Source organism: Dendronephthya gigantea, unplaced genomic scaffold (genome assembly GCF_004324835.1).
Source record: "Dendronephthya gigantea isolate DGI-Jeju-01 unplaced genomic scaffold, DenGig_1.0 000067F, whole genome shotgun sequence".
Classification (NCBI taxonomy): Eukaryota; Metazoa; Cnidaria; class Anthozoa; order Malacalcyonacea; family Nephtheidae; genus Dendronephthya; species Dendronephthya gigantea.
Window position 1 is genome coordinate 1,253,233 of NW_021163077.1, and position 16,126 is coordinate 1,269,358.

Genomic DNA, 16,126 nt, shown 5'->3' on the forward strand with positions numbered 1-16,126 from the left:
TTCTTAAACTTTTCAAAAAACATTTAGAAGCAACTGCCAAAATCTTTTCAATTGTGAAAGCACACGGAAAAACATGCAAAATAGAAACAACAAACACCACAAGACAAAAATCAAGTTTCTTCTTAAAACTTTTCAAAAAACATTTAGAAGCAACTGCCAAAGTATTTTCAATTGTGAAAGCACACGGAAAAACATGCAAAATCAAAACACTAACACCACCAGACAAAAAAGGTTTACTTCTTAAACTTTACAAAGAAAAATTTCTCTTTATAAATCCAAGTTTTGAAAATGTGATCACATAATTGATCACATTTCACACATGTTATCACACACTAAAATATATAAATCTAGGATAGGGCTAAAATAATTCAGGTTCTTCAGGGGTGCCTTTCAACTCTCTTCAACTTCATTCATTCTAAAGAGAAAAAGCATTTCATCAATCCTTTTAGGCAAAAAGTGGCAGCAAAGTTTGTATTTTTAACCTGACATCATTATTAATAATACATTCATGAATGCATTCTGTTTTATGCCAATTATATTTTTGCCATTTTCAATAAAAAGAATGTGTCACATGCATATATTCAACCCAGATATATCTCACTATTTAATTTGAACACAGAAAAACTGGGTATCACCCTTCTGAGTACTACAGAATATAAATCACATGAAAAATTCTCCCAAGTTTAAAATAGTAATTGCTGGTCTTTTTCGTGGATATTTATTGTAAGACCACCACAGGAATTTTAGTAATCAGCCAGACTGGTTCAGCTGTTATAGCATTAAGTTTCATCATTGGTTTCACACCATAGAAGCAAATTTCAATTTCATAGTTGTCATCTCAACAATGTAGTGGCTTTTTAAAATCAAATGCTGACCATCCATGACAAAATCGAATTACCTCAGTGCAGATATCTTGTTCACTTTCCAATCAATGTACATCTGACAGTAAAGTTCATATCCACGGCGCATGTTGCACTCTTGACCAGGGAAAATCTTGAATATTACAAGAACACATGATTAATATAAAATTCCATTTTCAACTATCTTAATTATTGTCTAGTTTTTGGTCAGGCATTCTATGGTTACTCGATCATCCCTCTATATATTGGTTGCTATATTTATTCAAAGACCACCACAGGAATTTATTACTGGTGACACATAGTGAGCATAGAAGCAATGTTAACTTAGTAATCTTAACAAAATTTGTGACTGCGTGACGATTTTCCAAAAAAAGATCCTAGTTGCAGCAAATTCCCCCTTATACTAAATAACAAAATATATACCCGAGCAGTTGATATGTATTACAAGGTAGTGACAAGAATTTGAGCTGCAAGGCTAATATAAATTTTGAAGAAACAATCGAATTACCTTTGCGCAGATATTTTGCTCACTTCCAATGTTCATCTGACAGTAAAGTTCATATCCACAGCTCATGTTGCACTCTTGACCAAGGAAAATCTTGAACATAAGAAGACATGATTAATATAAAATTGCATTTTCAACTATCTTAATTATTGTCTAGTTTTTGGTCAGGTATTCTATGGTTATACTTCATAGTTCATCCCTCTACACATAACTATGGTTGCTATATTTATTTAAAGACCACCACAGGAATTTATTACTGGTGACACATAGTGAGCATAGAAGCAATGTTAACTTAGTAATCTTAACAAAATTTGTGACTGCCTGACGATTTTCCAAAAAAGATCCTAGTTGCAGCAAATTTCCCTTATACTAAATAACAAAATATATACCCGGGCAGTTGATATGTATTACAAGGTAGTGACAAGAATTTGAGCTGCAAGGCTAATATAAATTTTGAAGAAACAATCGAATTACCTTTGCGCAGATATTTTGTTCACTTCCAATGTTCATCTGACAGTAAAGTTCATATCCACAGTTCATGTTGCACTCTTGACCAAGGAAAATCTTGAACATAAGAAGACATGATTAATATAAAATTGCATTTTCAACTATCTTAATTATTGTCTAGTTTCAGCAGAAGGCACATAAACAGTAAAGTAAAATACTTAACTTTGACCAGACAACACAACAATCTTGCTCAGAAAGGTCCGCGAACGGTCCACGTGGATAGTTTCTTCGGCATCGCCATTTTGAATTCGGCCGGGCGAGTCTCGAACTGATTTCTATTTCAACTGTTCTCTTGACGTTCGTCTTCATAACTGGCTGTTGAGATAAACGTTAATGACAAAATGTTCAGTTCTGCTTCAGTCTATGGGTGCGGAAATTGCTCATGACATAAATTTTCAGTAAAAAATTATCATCATTGCAGGCAGAATTAAGCTCGAAACTTTAGATAACCTTGTCAGTACGCAGAATATTTCATATTGTATATGGTTTTTTGTTATTTCTGGCCGACAATTAGCAGAAAGCACACAAACATCAAAGTAAAATACTTAACTTTGACCAGACAGCACAACAATTTCGCTCAGAAAGGTCGGCGAACGGTCCACGTGGATGGTTTTCTTTGGCATCGCCATTTTGAATTTGGCCGGGCGAGTCTCGAACTGATTTCTATTTCAACTGTTCTCTTGACGTTCGTCTTGATAACTGGCTGTTGAGATAAACGTTAATGACAAAATGTTCAGTTCTGCTTCAGTCTATGGGTGCGGAAATTGCTCATGACATAAATTTTCAGTAAAAAATTATCATCATTGCAGGCAGAATTAAGCTCGAAACTTTAGATAACCTTGTACGCAGAATATTTCATATTGTATATGGTTTTTTGTTATTTCTGGCCGACAATTAGCAGAAAGCACACAAACATCAAAGTAAAATACTTAACTTTGACCAGACAGCACAACAATTTCGCTCAGAAAGGTCGGCGAACGGTCCACGTGGATGGTTTTCTTTGGCATCGCCATTTTGAATTTGGCCGGGCGAGTCTTGAACTGATTTCTATTTCAACTGTTCTCTTGACGTTCGTCTTGATAACTGGCTGTTGAGATAAACGTTAATGACAAAATGTTCAGTTCTGCTTCAGTCTATGGGTGCGGAAATTGCTCATGACATAAATTTTCAGTAAAAAATTATTATCATTGCAGGCAGAATTAAGCTCGAAACTTTAGATAACCTTATACGCAGAATATTTCATATTTTATATGGTTTTTTGTTATTTCTGGCCGACAATTAGCAGAAGGCACACAAACATAAAAGTAAAATACTTAACTTTGACCAGACAGCACAACAATCTTGCTCAGAAAGGTCGGCGAACGGTCCACGTGGATGGTTTTCTTTGGCATCGCCATTTTGAATTTGGCCGGGCGAGTCTTCACCTTCATCTTGACAACTAGCTGTTCAGATAAACCTATATACAACGAAAAAAAAGGGCTCGGCTCAGCTACACTGTACTCCTTAAGGAAGGCCTACGGCCTTCACGTAGATTAGTGTAAAGGCCTACAAGTGGGAACTAGCAGCGTGCGGGGGACCAAAACGCCCTAGGCAAACGGTCCCCCTACTGGGGTCGGACAAAGCAACCGCAGATTACGCATATAATCGCCGGAACCCACCTTTTAGTCAACGGCGAACTCCTTCTTCCTCGAACAATCTTCTATCTTGTTGAGCTTCGATCTTGCTGTCCACCTTCGATCGCCACCTATTTAAAGAAATTTTTTTTAACGTTGAGATTAGTTTTATAGGCGATAATTACCATGTGATCATGGCAGATCACGTGGTATGATAATGTACGACAACATGCCAATCAACTCGTGAGCGATGTTACTATAAACGAATCACTAAAAGCCTAGAAAAAAGTTGTCCATTCCTATATTTCAACATTTCAACATTTCAAAAGCAGTGCATTCTAGTTTTGTTTTGAAGCACAATTTGTTTTTTGCTTCTAGTTTTTTGGTTTCGTTTTAAAAGGTGAATTGTCGCTGTGTGCCGAATTCTTTGTATTTCTGATGTCAAACAATCCTGTATTTTTTGGTATCATAAATATAAGCTCCTTTGTTTTGGAGACATACAACAGTTTTTTTTATGTTTTAGCCAAAACATATAGCAGCAATTACAGATTCACTAAGTTCATTCTCATCTTGATTCACAAATTTTTAAAGGACTTGAATCGATTCCATGCGGTCTACAATAGCTGGGCGAACGTCTTACCGGCTAAAGTCAGTCCGGCTAAGATTGTTGTATCTCAATTCTTTAGCTTCAGTGATAAACAACATGAAGAAAAACATCACTTAAAACACAGATCAGTATACCATGAGAAACATTAAAAGGCCTTTATGATCTCTTATAATAATTACCTTGGCAAACATTTTGCAAGAAAACTCTCACAAAGTCCAGTTAACTGATAAACACTAAATGACATGCCTCCGAATAGCTTTTGTTCTGCTCCGAGAAGGTCATCGTTGGCAGTTCCTTGGCTAGCAATAATAGAACAAAATGATTAGGACTCCATATTCTGTATGGCGTTGGCCTTGCAGCACTTGTCCACAGGATGTAAATTGACAGTCATCTCGGGCAGTCATCTCAGGCAGTCATCTCGGGCAGTCATCTTAAGCAGTCATCTCAGGCAGTCCTCTAAGGCAGCGGTCCTCGAAGAAACACAATATTAGAGTCTTATCGATGATTATAAGCTTTCTGTCAGTATTTTTTAGCTGGTTGTCGGTTGTTGTCGGTTATTAGTAGGACCCATATATAGAAGTTTAGAAATATAGTTTTAAAAAACGTCGTTTCATATAGATATGAACAAAAATATTTTCTGTAATGGACCAAGAGCGTCGTAAATGGTAATAAATATTGTCAATGACAATAAATGTGTTGTATTTAGCAGTTGTTGAGACGATCAGCTTGTCGGACTAGTAAAAATTTTAGCGTTGATTGGCGATTTCACCGCCTAAATCAATCCAATCAATGAAATCATTTGGCGTTGACTTCGATAGCTGTTTTATGGCATGTTTAACCAAGTGATTTCTTTCTTTTAGGTTCAAAATGAATAACATACGACTTGTTCTAGTTCCTATGTATGTCTTTTAAATAAATGTGATTCGTCTTGCGCTTTTATACCCCAGTTTACTGTTTTATACATTGGATTCTAAAGAGCATGTAAAAGGCCCGCTCTTTACCAGCCGCCATGTTTGTTGTCGACCGCAATAAAATTATCGCCCGCAACATTCTTTTAGTGTAAAAGAGCCAATCAGGATGAAGGGATCAACCAGCGTATCCCTGGGCCTATGTGGAGAGCAACGGAGCTAGGCCCTGGGGACGAGGATGTGATATTGCTCAAAACATGTCTCCTAAAGACTGAAAATTAAAAAGTCGGGAAAAAAATCACTTTCACTACATATTAATAATAATTACAATAATTAGTGCCTTCTTTTGTGCAATATTGCACTGATGAAGGCCTGGGTTAACGGACTGAAAGCTTTGCAGTATTAAATACTTACGTGGTGTACCTACAAGCTAAATTCTATATCGTTTGTTGGAAATTTGATTTCCCCTTATCGACTGGCCTGAAACTTGAAATTCATCGAAGTATGATTTTATGCGTTAAAATGTATTGTTTTCAAGGAATGTAATTCTACTAAAGATCCTGTTACATGGAACAATTAATCTATACACATAAAACGCCTCTATAGGAATAAAAAAAGGAATGCTTTCCAAGAGATTGCCAACAGATTTGTTGTGAGATTCATGCGAAACAATCACGAGGTGAAAGACCAAGGAAAATTCAGCTCCGCAAAAAATATCCCGTCTATAGTGGAAAAAAGCTCTAATGCAATATTGAATAATACTTATGCCTATGTTTTATTATTGCAAAAAATTTGCACCTGCATGCATTACACAAAACTCTTCGAATTCTGAAAACTTATAGTTTGGTCAATTTAGCATCAAATGTGGTGTAACAACTGCCTAAAATAGACAAAACACTTCTCGACGTTTCGACCTGAGGGCCTTCGTCATACTAACTCTCCTGACGAAGGCCCTCAGGTCGAAACGTCGAGAAGTTTTTTGTCTATTTTAGGCAGTTGTTATACCACATTTGATGCTAAGTTGATTGAAGACGCTGCCACGTTGCTCCCTGGTTATTTTGGTCAATTTAGTTTTTACTCGAAATTAAGATTAATCAATACATAATTTTACTCATGTTTGTCCCATCATGGAAATATTTAATTGTTTAACAAAAATGGTTATGAATTTTCTTGTCTTTATCATAGATATATAACCAATTCCAATTAAATAATTATTTTACATAAAATTCATTTCATAATGATAAACAAATACTTAATTCAATTGATTAAAAACCATTATGGTTTCAATAGTGTATTGCTCTGGTGACATCCGCTTTATATCTGCGCTGAAATATAATTTTCCATTAGCTTTACTGAAATTATGGTCACTATAGATAATGTCCTTTTAGAGTAAGGTTAAACCTATGGTGAAACAGCTGCGATGGAATTTGCCATCTATATATTCTTACTTGTGCGCGAGATGTGGTTTACCAGAAGTTATGAGAGCGAGAAATGCTAACATACTTTCACAGCTTTCTTTGGTTTAACAAAACTAAAAAAAATTGGTCCAGTTCAGTGGATTGTTGGCTGATTTCACGGCAATTGTTGGTAAAAGGCCCTGTTAAGGGTGCAATTTTTCCTGCAACTTGCAATGCAATTCTTCTTTCGAGAGATGTAAATTTGGCAGCTACCAAACTTTCGTCTTTATTACACTCCATGGCGTTTCTTACACTTACACTTGAAAAGTCTTCACTAATTTACAGCTCGTAAAAGTAGAATTGCATTGCAAGTTGCAAGAAAAATTTCACCGTGTAACATGGCCTTACGTTTTGAACCATTTCGAGGTATTTTAAGTAGAATTTTGAAATTTCGAAAACTAGTCCAAAATTACGAATTTTTCTTTGGTCCCCCGTTACCGATTTTCCTGAAATTTTGAAATTCATGAAAGTATGATTTTATGTGTCCAAATGCATTGTTTTCATTGAGGAATGTAATTCTTGTTAGTTTGAACAATTTCAAGATATTTTGAAATGCTCTCTTAAAAAAGTTATCGTAAGTTAAAAAAAATACATAAATTACTGTAGCCCACATGGTTTGATTAACATATTTCTAAAGTACTGTTTATTGGTGGATTCACACTTCCAAAAGATTATGTAAAAAAATGGTAATCTCATAACTTTAAATTGCATCAAACTCGAGGCACTGAATTCAAAATTGTGCTGGAAAGATTATTTTTACAAACATCGGATCCGCGATTGAGGGAAGGGGTTAGTGGTGTTTATCAATTCATCCTTTTACCGTTGTCAAATACCATTGACTGAAAACACGCCTTGGGGGTCTAAAATCGAAGCTGGCTTCTGCGTAATCTTATAGTTGAATTTGCCATACTTACTTAATTGTGACTTCGCTTTCTCTTTCTTAAGGTGAGTAATCTTTCTGTTCGGCCACCGCCTCGACTCTCGCTTAGCCATTGATTACAAGAGAATTCATAGGTCTTTCCATTTTCGTCCTCAACCACAACCTAGAATAAGATATTATCTTTTTACAATTTTGCAATGTCATGATCAATCCAGTGGTGCTTTATGGTATCACTGTCTGGACCACATGTTCAAAAGTGAGCATTGACAGAGTATACTCAAATTACAGAAACGTGCTGGAAGAATCTCTAGACGTCTTTACTACGGCGTGCGCGCCTGGTATCGGGCTACCCGTGGTATGCCAACTTGGATCGGGGCATTGATCTTTTTAAAAAGTTTGATTGGATTCCTTTCAATGATGAAGCCGAAGTCATGAAGGTTCAATAGTTCATAATATATAAGTAAACGGGAATACTCCCGAGTATGTCATTTGTCACCATCTCGAAATAAAGTTTTTACTTATTTACTATCAACAAAAATCTATTGTTTGCTTTTTGAAGAATTGCACGAATTTTGAAGAAAAAACTCGGCGACAAGAGTTTTCTATTACCTGTACATAATTAATCATGATAAAGACGAGAAAATAAATTTGGGATCACATGTATTGAGTATACCTTATCTAAGAGCCAGCTAGGATTATCACCAGTATTGTCGTGAAGCACTCGAACTTTTCTTAAGGCACCGAGCTCTGGTAGAGAGAGTACTTGTGTGTCCACGCTGAAAAAAGGCAGAAAATAAGTGGGAGGAATTCAACATGAGAAAGTTTTCATAACTTTCTGGCTAATTATAATAAGGTTAAGCCTTATCTGCATGTACGTTCTAATATTATTAACATTGGTTCTATACATATACATGCATACCTTCATACCACACATATTTTACAAGATGCATACCTTCCTTTCTGGTATTTCTTTTTCCCCGTACTCAACATTCTGAACCCAGAGTCTCCTTTGTCTCCAAACAGGGTGAGGTATATGTTGGCTTTGGTTCCAGCATCCGGGGCGTTGCCAGTGTAGGTGCGGATGGTGTAGTTCGTACCTGATGAGGAGCAATGCACAAAATAAAAATACGGCGCAACAATTTCGAAATCGAGAATTAAGACTACATATAAAAGAATGGGTACGATAATCTGTATTAGAATAAATATTCACATTTAATAGAAACTACAGTACAGAGGTACATTTGTTACTGACGTTTATCGTACCAACAAATAAAAACAAAATTACCCAATGAACTTGCTTTAATAGCAATAGGTTTTGATTATATTTTAGGTAAACTTTCGCCTTTTGCATCTCTAATATAACGCAGATTAATCTATACGTACCAATTCCATAGAAGTAGATCATGTTATCTTTTTTTCCACCACAATTTTCGTCCTCATTTCCATTGCAGCGCTTATTACAAGCCCCATCTTCTGCTCGGCCATATTTGCCGTAGTTCTTTCCACAGAAACACTTGTCTCCATCCTGAAGACCAAAATACGAGAACGTCTCATCCTTCATTGCGCATTCTTTCACGCATTGTTCCTGGGTTACAGATTCGACGGAGGTGCCCGTGGGCAAATCGCGTTGTTGTGTGTTGTCATGGTAGCAGCCAACTTTTTGATACAAGAGATACACGTCATCCTTATCCTTGGAGATTTTATCTTGAAAGGCAAGCAAAATTTATTGTCAATTGCCATCAATGATCTCATTTATTGATCTGGATTCGGGATCCAGAAAAACGATTTGAAATTTTATTGCTCTACATCTTCGAAAATGAGCATATTCAGGTTCCAAGAGATATTCATGACTCCAAGGGTAGACCGTTACCAATTTATTTATTGTAGCTACATTTTGTGATAGTTTGATGTTTTAGTACATACGTTAGCCACAGGTTTCATAGTGCATTATTCAAGTCAAAAACTCGACACAATATAATATCTTTAGCCGGATTGACATGTCTCAAGCAGGTTTCCGTTATACCTGCAGCACGCGTTTTCATACCGAGATCTCGAGACACTATCCCTTTGCAGTGAATTACGGTAATAGAATTATAATAAATCATGCAGATATTTTGCATACCGTGGAAGGATTTTGTTACGGTAATCTTTTTCTTGTGTTCAGTTTTCACCTCTGGACGAGATATTGTGGCCTTTTTCACGATAGGTGACTTAGCTTCTGGCTTGGAAACTGAAATTACACGAGGAGTAGAAAATTGAAAAAAAACATAATCATGCATTTGTAAATATATTATGTATTGAAGAATCTTGGAAGCAATCTATGTAATGAAGAAACGAGAAAAACTAAACTGACCTACGTATAAACTCAATACTAAATGCCTCGACCATTTCAGAGTATATAATAGTACTACTTTTGATACCTCTATGCATATTTTTATCTGATATAGAGGATAGATAATCTGCCTACCTTGACAGTGATGTCCTGTGAAGTCTGAAGTACACTTGCAACGATAGCCATCCATTCTCTTCATATCAATCAAACATCGGGCTGCATTTTGGCAAGGGTTTGGACGACACTTATTTGCTAAAGATAAATGAACATTAATAAACCATTTTCTGCCACCAGGAGACATTTTTCAAGAGCTACTTTGAAAACTGAGTTACATGCAGTTCCTGATACGATATTATTTTAAAATTATTCCTATAACCTGGAACTTATCGGACACTTCTATCCGCGTCTTAAACTGTTCTTTAATCCTAAATCTCTTATAAGAACTACAACAGAGGTAAGCAAGGAAACTTGCTAAATGATGGTTTTCAAAACTCAACTTACCAGATGTGACCTCTGAACCTAGAATGGAAAGAAAAATATTGATGAACGTATTGCCTCTTTCTAAGGTGCAGGCTAATTTTGGCAAAACAGAAAGGCGTTACAATATAATGTAATACATTACCCTGAATCTCATCTTCCGTGTCCTCTTCTTGCAATTGATTCACGGAGGAAACTGGAGCAGTGAATCCTTTAATTCAGGCAAAAATTAAGAGAAGATTTGATTACACTGCACTAAATGTGTATCATACTAAAGGAGGCGAAAAATTCTGTACCTGTTTTCGAGCTTTCTTTTCCATCTTTAAATCCTGAAGATTGGATTTAAATATTATTGTTATTAATTTTCATCAAAAAGTCTTTTTGTTATACTTAGGGGGTCGAAGACTGGCCAATTCAAACTTAAAAAACAGAATTTCATACAAAAATAGTAATTCTAACTAGCCCAAGCTGCAGACCAGTACTGATCGCCGTTCTTTAATGGGGTGGATCGCAGAACAAGCTCAAACTTGTTCAAATTGAAACTAATCTTTTGGATGGATTCTAACCATTGTCGTCTGAATTTAGCACACCGAGAAATATTACCTTTGACGGGGCAGCTTCGTAGTGAACCAACTTGTTCAGAAGTCAAAGCTCGATCGTAGATCTGCAAACAAGAGATTTTTCCTTTGAACCGCCTTTTATCACGGTTGTCTGCACCAATTCTGATTGGAAACTGTGTGCGCAATTCAATTTGACCAATATTACGACTTTCCACCATTTTGCCGTCATGCCAAAGTTGTGCAACGCCTGTCAGATGGTCGTAAGAAGCACCGACTTCATTCCATTTGTTAGGCTGAAAAAATGAAGAAAAGACTTGCGAGATGCCAATGGGTTGGTATTTCAAAAGTTGGTAAACATGGTTAATAGCGAGCTTGAGCAAGACGTTTTTGACAACACTAACGGCATGAGTAACGTCAAAAGACTGGGTCAAGGCTTGTGATTGTTGAGAAACAAGAACTTTACTTTCGGTCAACGTACGTGTTGTCAAAAATGTCACTTGCTTAAGCTCACTAATGTTGAGTATTTCAACATGCAGACATTCTCTGGTAGAGCTATCGTTGGTTTATTTACCCTCCTGTAGAAATATGGAAAAAAAGGATCCCTCAATAGATTCAAAGTGGAAATAGTATAAAATCACAGAGATTTACGGTACAAATAAATCATTTTACTGTCAGTACCTGTAATACTCTGGCTGCTAGAGGTTCCGTGAACACTCCATCTCGTTTAACAAATCGGACAAACAACTGGTTCTCATTGTACTGCCAGAGATGAACGCCCCATTTCTTGGCGGAATAATGCATTATTGGTCCGTTCTTGCCAGTGGGGAATATCGAAGCCAGCAAAGTCATCGAGTATTGAGTGTCCAGGTGGTTGGTTTGTGGAATTTCAATGTAAGAGTCTTCGGATCCAGTGAACTCGTATGCAGTTTTACGTTCTAAACAAATGGAAGATGGCATGTGTCAAGCCAAAGTGTCGTGGCCGTTGTGGCCGTCCAAATTGACAGGAGTCAAATGTTCTATTCGCAGCCCCAGGTCAATTGTCACTTTATGTCTCAATGAAAGCGTTTACCGTCTGGGCCGTTGGTCAATTGGACATGTTTAAGTACGACATTTTCTTGATTCACGACGTCTTTAGCACCAAACGTCTTGTCCAACGGGAACAAGCCGACTGGCTTAGGTAAAACTGAAATACAAAAAAAAAGCAACAAATTATTTTCTATCAAAGAAAAATAAAACTAACAATGCTCATCTGATAAAGCAAAGTAGCAACGAATTTTTCGCTTGATTATGAAGGAGGCAATAAGCTGTTGTTAGGCGCCATCTTGTTGATTCGCCACAAAATTAACTTGTTCAATTTAATAGTTTAAAATACAGTTAAATATAGGACATGCAGGCTTTCTGCATGGACATAGTTCAGATTAAAAGAGTGGCGGTTCCAAATAATATAACTAATTATTATTGTAATCTAAATATGCTTTCGTTTTTCTCATGAGGCTAACTTACCTGAAGACTCCGATGAAGGACCCGGTCCAGTGCGGCCATCTTAATGGTATGAAAAAAACACAAGTATTTAATTTATTGACGTCATCATGTGAAAGGTTTATTATGAACTACCAAGAACTCAAGCACTTCACAACTCACCAAGAAGTTTCCAGCTCAAGTGTTTCTGCTTAATGGGGCCCTCGAAATGTCCACTGGGCATCTCCACAGCGACCGAGGCACAGTCTCCAAGTTTCTCTGCTTTTTGATACACCGTAATGTAGTAGAACTTCCCTTGTTTCATTGGAATCTTCTCAGATTTTTGTTCAGCATACCTTATGTATAGAATGGACATTTAAACTGAAGATCTTCATTGATTATGGTGAAGTTAGATAAATGCTAGTTCTATAACGAGCCAGCTATTGTGCCAGTTTACGAAACTAAACCAAGTTCAAATAATTTGAAAATGTACAGTTCTTCTTGGCCCCATCTGTTTCCTTTCTAGAAACTTTAGCAACAAGCCCGCGGGGGCATGAGTGAATATGATAGCTTATAACAAAAAGATCACATACAGAAACCAAACTTACTTCAACCACTCGTTGTGTTCGGTCCATCCAGTGATTGAAACAACTTTGCGAAGATTTGTCTCACTTTCATCAGAACTGACCCAGAGTTCCCCAGTGCTATCAGCAGCAAGGTAAAACCTGAAAAGTAATAACACAATCTTTAGTAAAAGGACTATTTTATAGGGAACTGTCCGGTCGAATCTCATCCTAAATAAACTGGACCAGCGCACCAATATAGTAATCAACTGAGTACCAATAGTACAACCAGCTTAGTATAGCGCAATCAGAGGAACAGAGGAATTATCCCCCACACAGTTCATATAGGCATTACACGGTAGCACGTCCAAATGGTTTCATCTTCATGAGAAGCTAGCTTTCCTACCTGTAGTCCCCAGTTTCTGGAGCAACAAAGAATCCGCGCACTCGTGATCCATAGTTATCCTCAACATTGTAAGGGGCATCAAAGTTGTCAATTATTTCAACGCTGGAGGGATTATTAGGGAAGTTGGGGCTCGAAGTAAGGTCAGCAACCTGATATCCCCCCATGTCCTTCCAGACTTCGCGGACAAGACCAGTATAATGATTACCTGGAAAAAATAACGAGTGAAGCGATGAATATTGAGAAGCGGAGCTATTGCCTTCTTTATACTTTTTACTGAAGTGATGGGAATTCAGTCGATGCAACAGCAATACCCCCAACCTGGTTATAATTGGGGTGAAATAGTTTGGACATTTTTGGGACATGAATATAAGGTTTGTTCCAGTAGTAACGCAGGTGAGTAAAATTAAACTTTACCGAACCGCGACAAAGAACAGTCAATAAAATAAGCTAAACCTTACCTGGCCGTCTCCACTGCAATGTTTCCTTCGTTAATGGGCGAATAAATCTACCACTTGGCAGTTTAACCCCAGCAGAAAGACTATCGGTCGAGCTTGTTCCTTTCTGAACAGCGACTACGAAGTAGTACCGTCCTGTCTCAAGGTTGACCGGTTTAGACGTCTGCGATGGTGATCTGAATCGAAAGTTATAAAGGTACATAGTTGAATAAAAGTTATAGTGGTTTGTGTATCAGTGAACTCTCAGTTAAAGTGTAGGGTGAGCGATCCAGTACATTCGCAAAATTGAGGGCTTGCATTGGAAAACTCATCAAATTCTTGACATTCAGTCTCAAGTTTTCAGAAGAATTGATGATGGATATTCGTGAACGTTGACGGCTCAGGAAGTGGCGATTGCGCAGTCACAATAGGAACAGAGCGGTCACCACGACCGGTACAATACATATTTTAAGCATGCAGTATTATTATTGAGCCCTGAATCTTCATGGAATGAATACTGCCAGGCCCTTACCTATTCCATTGATTATGAGAGCCTCCATTTGCGAACGATATAATTTTCTTTAAACCGCTCTCCTGCCCGTTTTCACTGAGCCAAAGCTCGGCGGATTCGCTACCGGCCAATTGGAACGTGTAGGGACCACTCTCCGGGGGTACAAAGTAACCTTTGATCTTCGTCCCATAATCCTTGTCCAAATCAAACGGCGCGTCGAAGTTTTCGATTATTTGAATCTCTGAGGGATCGTTGGGGTAATAAGCGCTGGAACGCAGATCGCTTATTTTCGACCCCGGAACGTTGCGCCAAATTTCTCGTATCATTCCCGGATATGGCATGCCTATGAGAATAGAGTCAAAAATTATGGACATTGAAAATAACGTGTTAAGTTTTTAAAACTAGCCATTTCCATAGGCATTTTTGGGGATTTGGAATACTTTGAATATTCTATAACGTACCCTTGTCTCCAAACAAGCCGCCCATATCATTGTCGGTCAGATAACGTTCATATATAGCTAGTGAGCTGATGGCGAACTCGGCCGAACCAAGTTTCGAGTCCTTGATCTTCTTACCAATGATGAAGCCTGATTTTCCACTTCGAGACACAATCGGAACACTCTTCGGTAGCTTCGTGGATCCTCGGAAATTACCGTCCATGTAAAGTGTCAAGCCTTTAGCAAGACTCCACGACAGTGCAACTCTTTGCCATCTGAGAAAAACATTTCCGAAGTGATTTCAATGAGGCAGCAATAACGTGAATGAAATTATGTGCATGAAAAGGTTGGCAATGGTCTTTCTCTCTGAATAATTCCATTACACCCTTGGAAAATATAACCCTGAGCCTTCGATGCATTCTTAACGACAACGAGAAACTGTTTAATGGTTGCCTTTCTTGTTTGTACAGCATAATGGAAAGCACAGCGACGAAATATGTCAGCAGTGTCGCTTACCTGATGGTGTAAAGAGGTGCTCGGACAGTCCACTTCAATGTGTCTTCCTTCGTACTCATTGTGACGTCAAAATACAAATTGTTGTTCACAATGTACGCTGAGATACCCGAGGCTTTGTCTCCGCTGTGTAGAATGTACTTAGGATCAATATAGGAACGCACAATCTGTAATTGAACAGGAAAAAGGGTCAGTCTAGTTTTCTTTGAACATGAAGTCGTTGTTGGTCATAGGGAGGATACCTTATTAAATTTCAGCTTGCAGCTATAGCTGAATCCAGACTGGCATTTCGCTGGGTCGGTCAAGCATTCGTTATTGAAATCTCCGGCATCGATAAAACTGTCCTCATCTGAGCTAACAAACAGCCCACCATCGACGGGCTTTACTGAACCTTTCACTCGAATCGCGCCAGTGTTTGGAATGATAGCCCTAAGTATATACAAGAGTATCATTCATTGCATATTACATGTTAGTATGATCTCGATAAGGCACGAAAAATCTCTGGAACCTTTTGCAGAGCAAACTTATACCTCTTTTTCGAAGGTGCCAGTTTCGAGAGAAGCCATCTGTAACTTGGTAAAACTAGTTCAGCGAAAGAGAGAGGAAAGTGTTAGAAATTTGGTGCAGGTTTTACTTGAATTATCATAAATTTTGACTGCACTATACCTGTATCATCGTAGGTAAAGACGAAAGGAATATTTTCAGAACTCAAAACACGAGGATAAACCGAGATCGAACTGATATACATCCTGAAAACACAAACAAAAAACATGTATCTTGCTTGGATTTGCTGCTTAGTCGATCTTTAAAATACATTCAAGCAACGGCGTGGTTACTAATTCTTTTCAATTCTCTTGCCGTTGATAATATCTTAAGGCAGGTTTCAATTTTAGTTGGGACAGTGGAAAATTGGTCATTGTTATATAGTCCTGAACAATCCATTCTTTTGTGGTTGGCCAAATGCAAATCGTAGTCTACCCATGGCAGTTAAAACGTTTTTGATAGCCTAGGGCCAGGGCCGTAACTAGAACGATAATTGGGGGGGGTGTTTATTTATATATTCAGTTCTGCCCGACGGATTTCCATTGTGAGCTATTG

The 16,126-nt window shown here is 37.7% G+C and overlaps 1 protein-coding gene and 2 long non-coding RNA genes across 3 annotated transcripts; all 3 read right to left on the bottom strand.

The window, feature by feature from the left end:
• Positions 1-332: 332 nt before the first annotated feature.
• LOC114531018 lies at positions 333-1,458 on the bottom strand. Its single transcript, XR_003687814.1, has 3 exons — positions 1,369-1,458; positions 899-993; positions 333-415 (listed from the first exon to the last, which is right to left on the bottom strand). It is a non-coding gene; the product is annotated as an uncharacterized LOC114531018 (long non-coding RNA).
• A 1,744-nt stretch (positions 1,459-3,202) lies between these two features.
• Positions 3,203-5,292, bottom strand: LOC114530966. Its single transcript, XR_003687799.1, has 3 exons — positions 4,272-5,292; positions 3,531-3,616; positions 3,203-3,328 (listed from the first exon to the last, which is right to left on the bottom strand). It is a non-coding gene; the product is annotated as an uncharacterized LOC114530966 (long non-coding RNA).
• An 801-nt stretch (positions 5,293-6,093) lies between these two features.
• On the bottom strand, positions 6,094-15,771 carry LOC114531028. Its single transcript, XM_028552661.1, has 24 exons — positions 15,695-15,771; positions 15,559-15,610; positions 15,271-15,457; positions 15,032-15,195; positions 14,540-14,790; positions 14,100-14,421; positions 13,592-13,764; positions 13,134-13,338; positions 12,773-12,889; positions 12,348-12,520; positions 12,210-12,248; positions 11,776-11,889; positions 11,385-11,641; positions 10,750-10,999; positions 10,443-10,475; positions 10,292-10,357; positions 10,171-10,188; positions 9,805-9,921; positions 9,460-9,567; positions 8,721-9,041; positions 8,290-8,434; positions 8,011-8,113; positions 7,372-7,500; positions 6,094-6,531 (listed from the first exon to the last, which is right to left on the bottom strand). The coding sequence occupies exons 4-23, from the start codon at positions 15,088-15,090 to the stop codon at positions 7,372-7,374; spliced, it is 3,000 nt and encodes a 999-aa protein (XP_028408462.1). The 5' UTR covers positions 15,091-15,195; positions 15,271-15,457; positions 15,559-15,610; positions 15,695-15,771; the 3' UTR covers positions 6,094-6,531.
• Between the last annotated feature and the right edge of the window lie 355 nt (positions 15,772-16,126).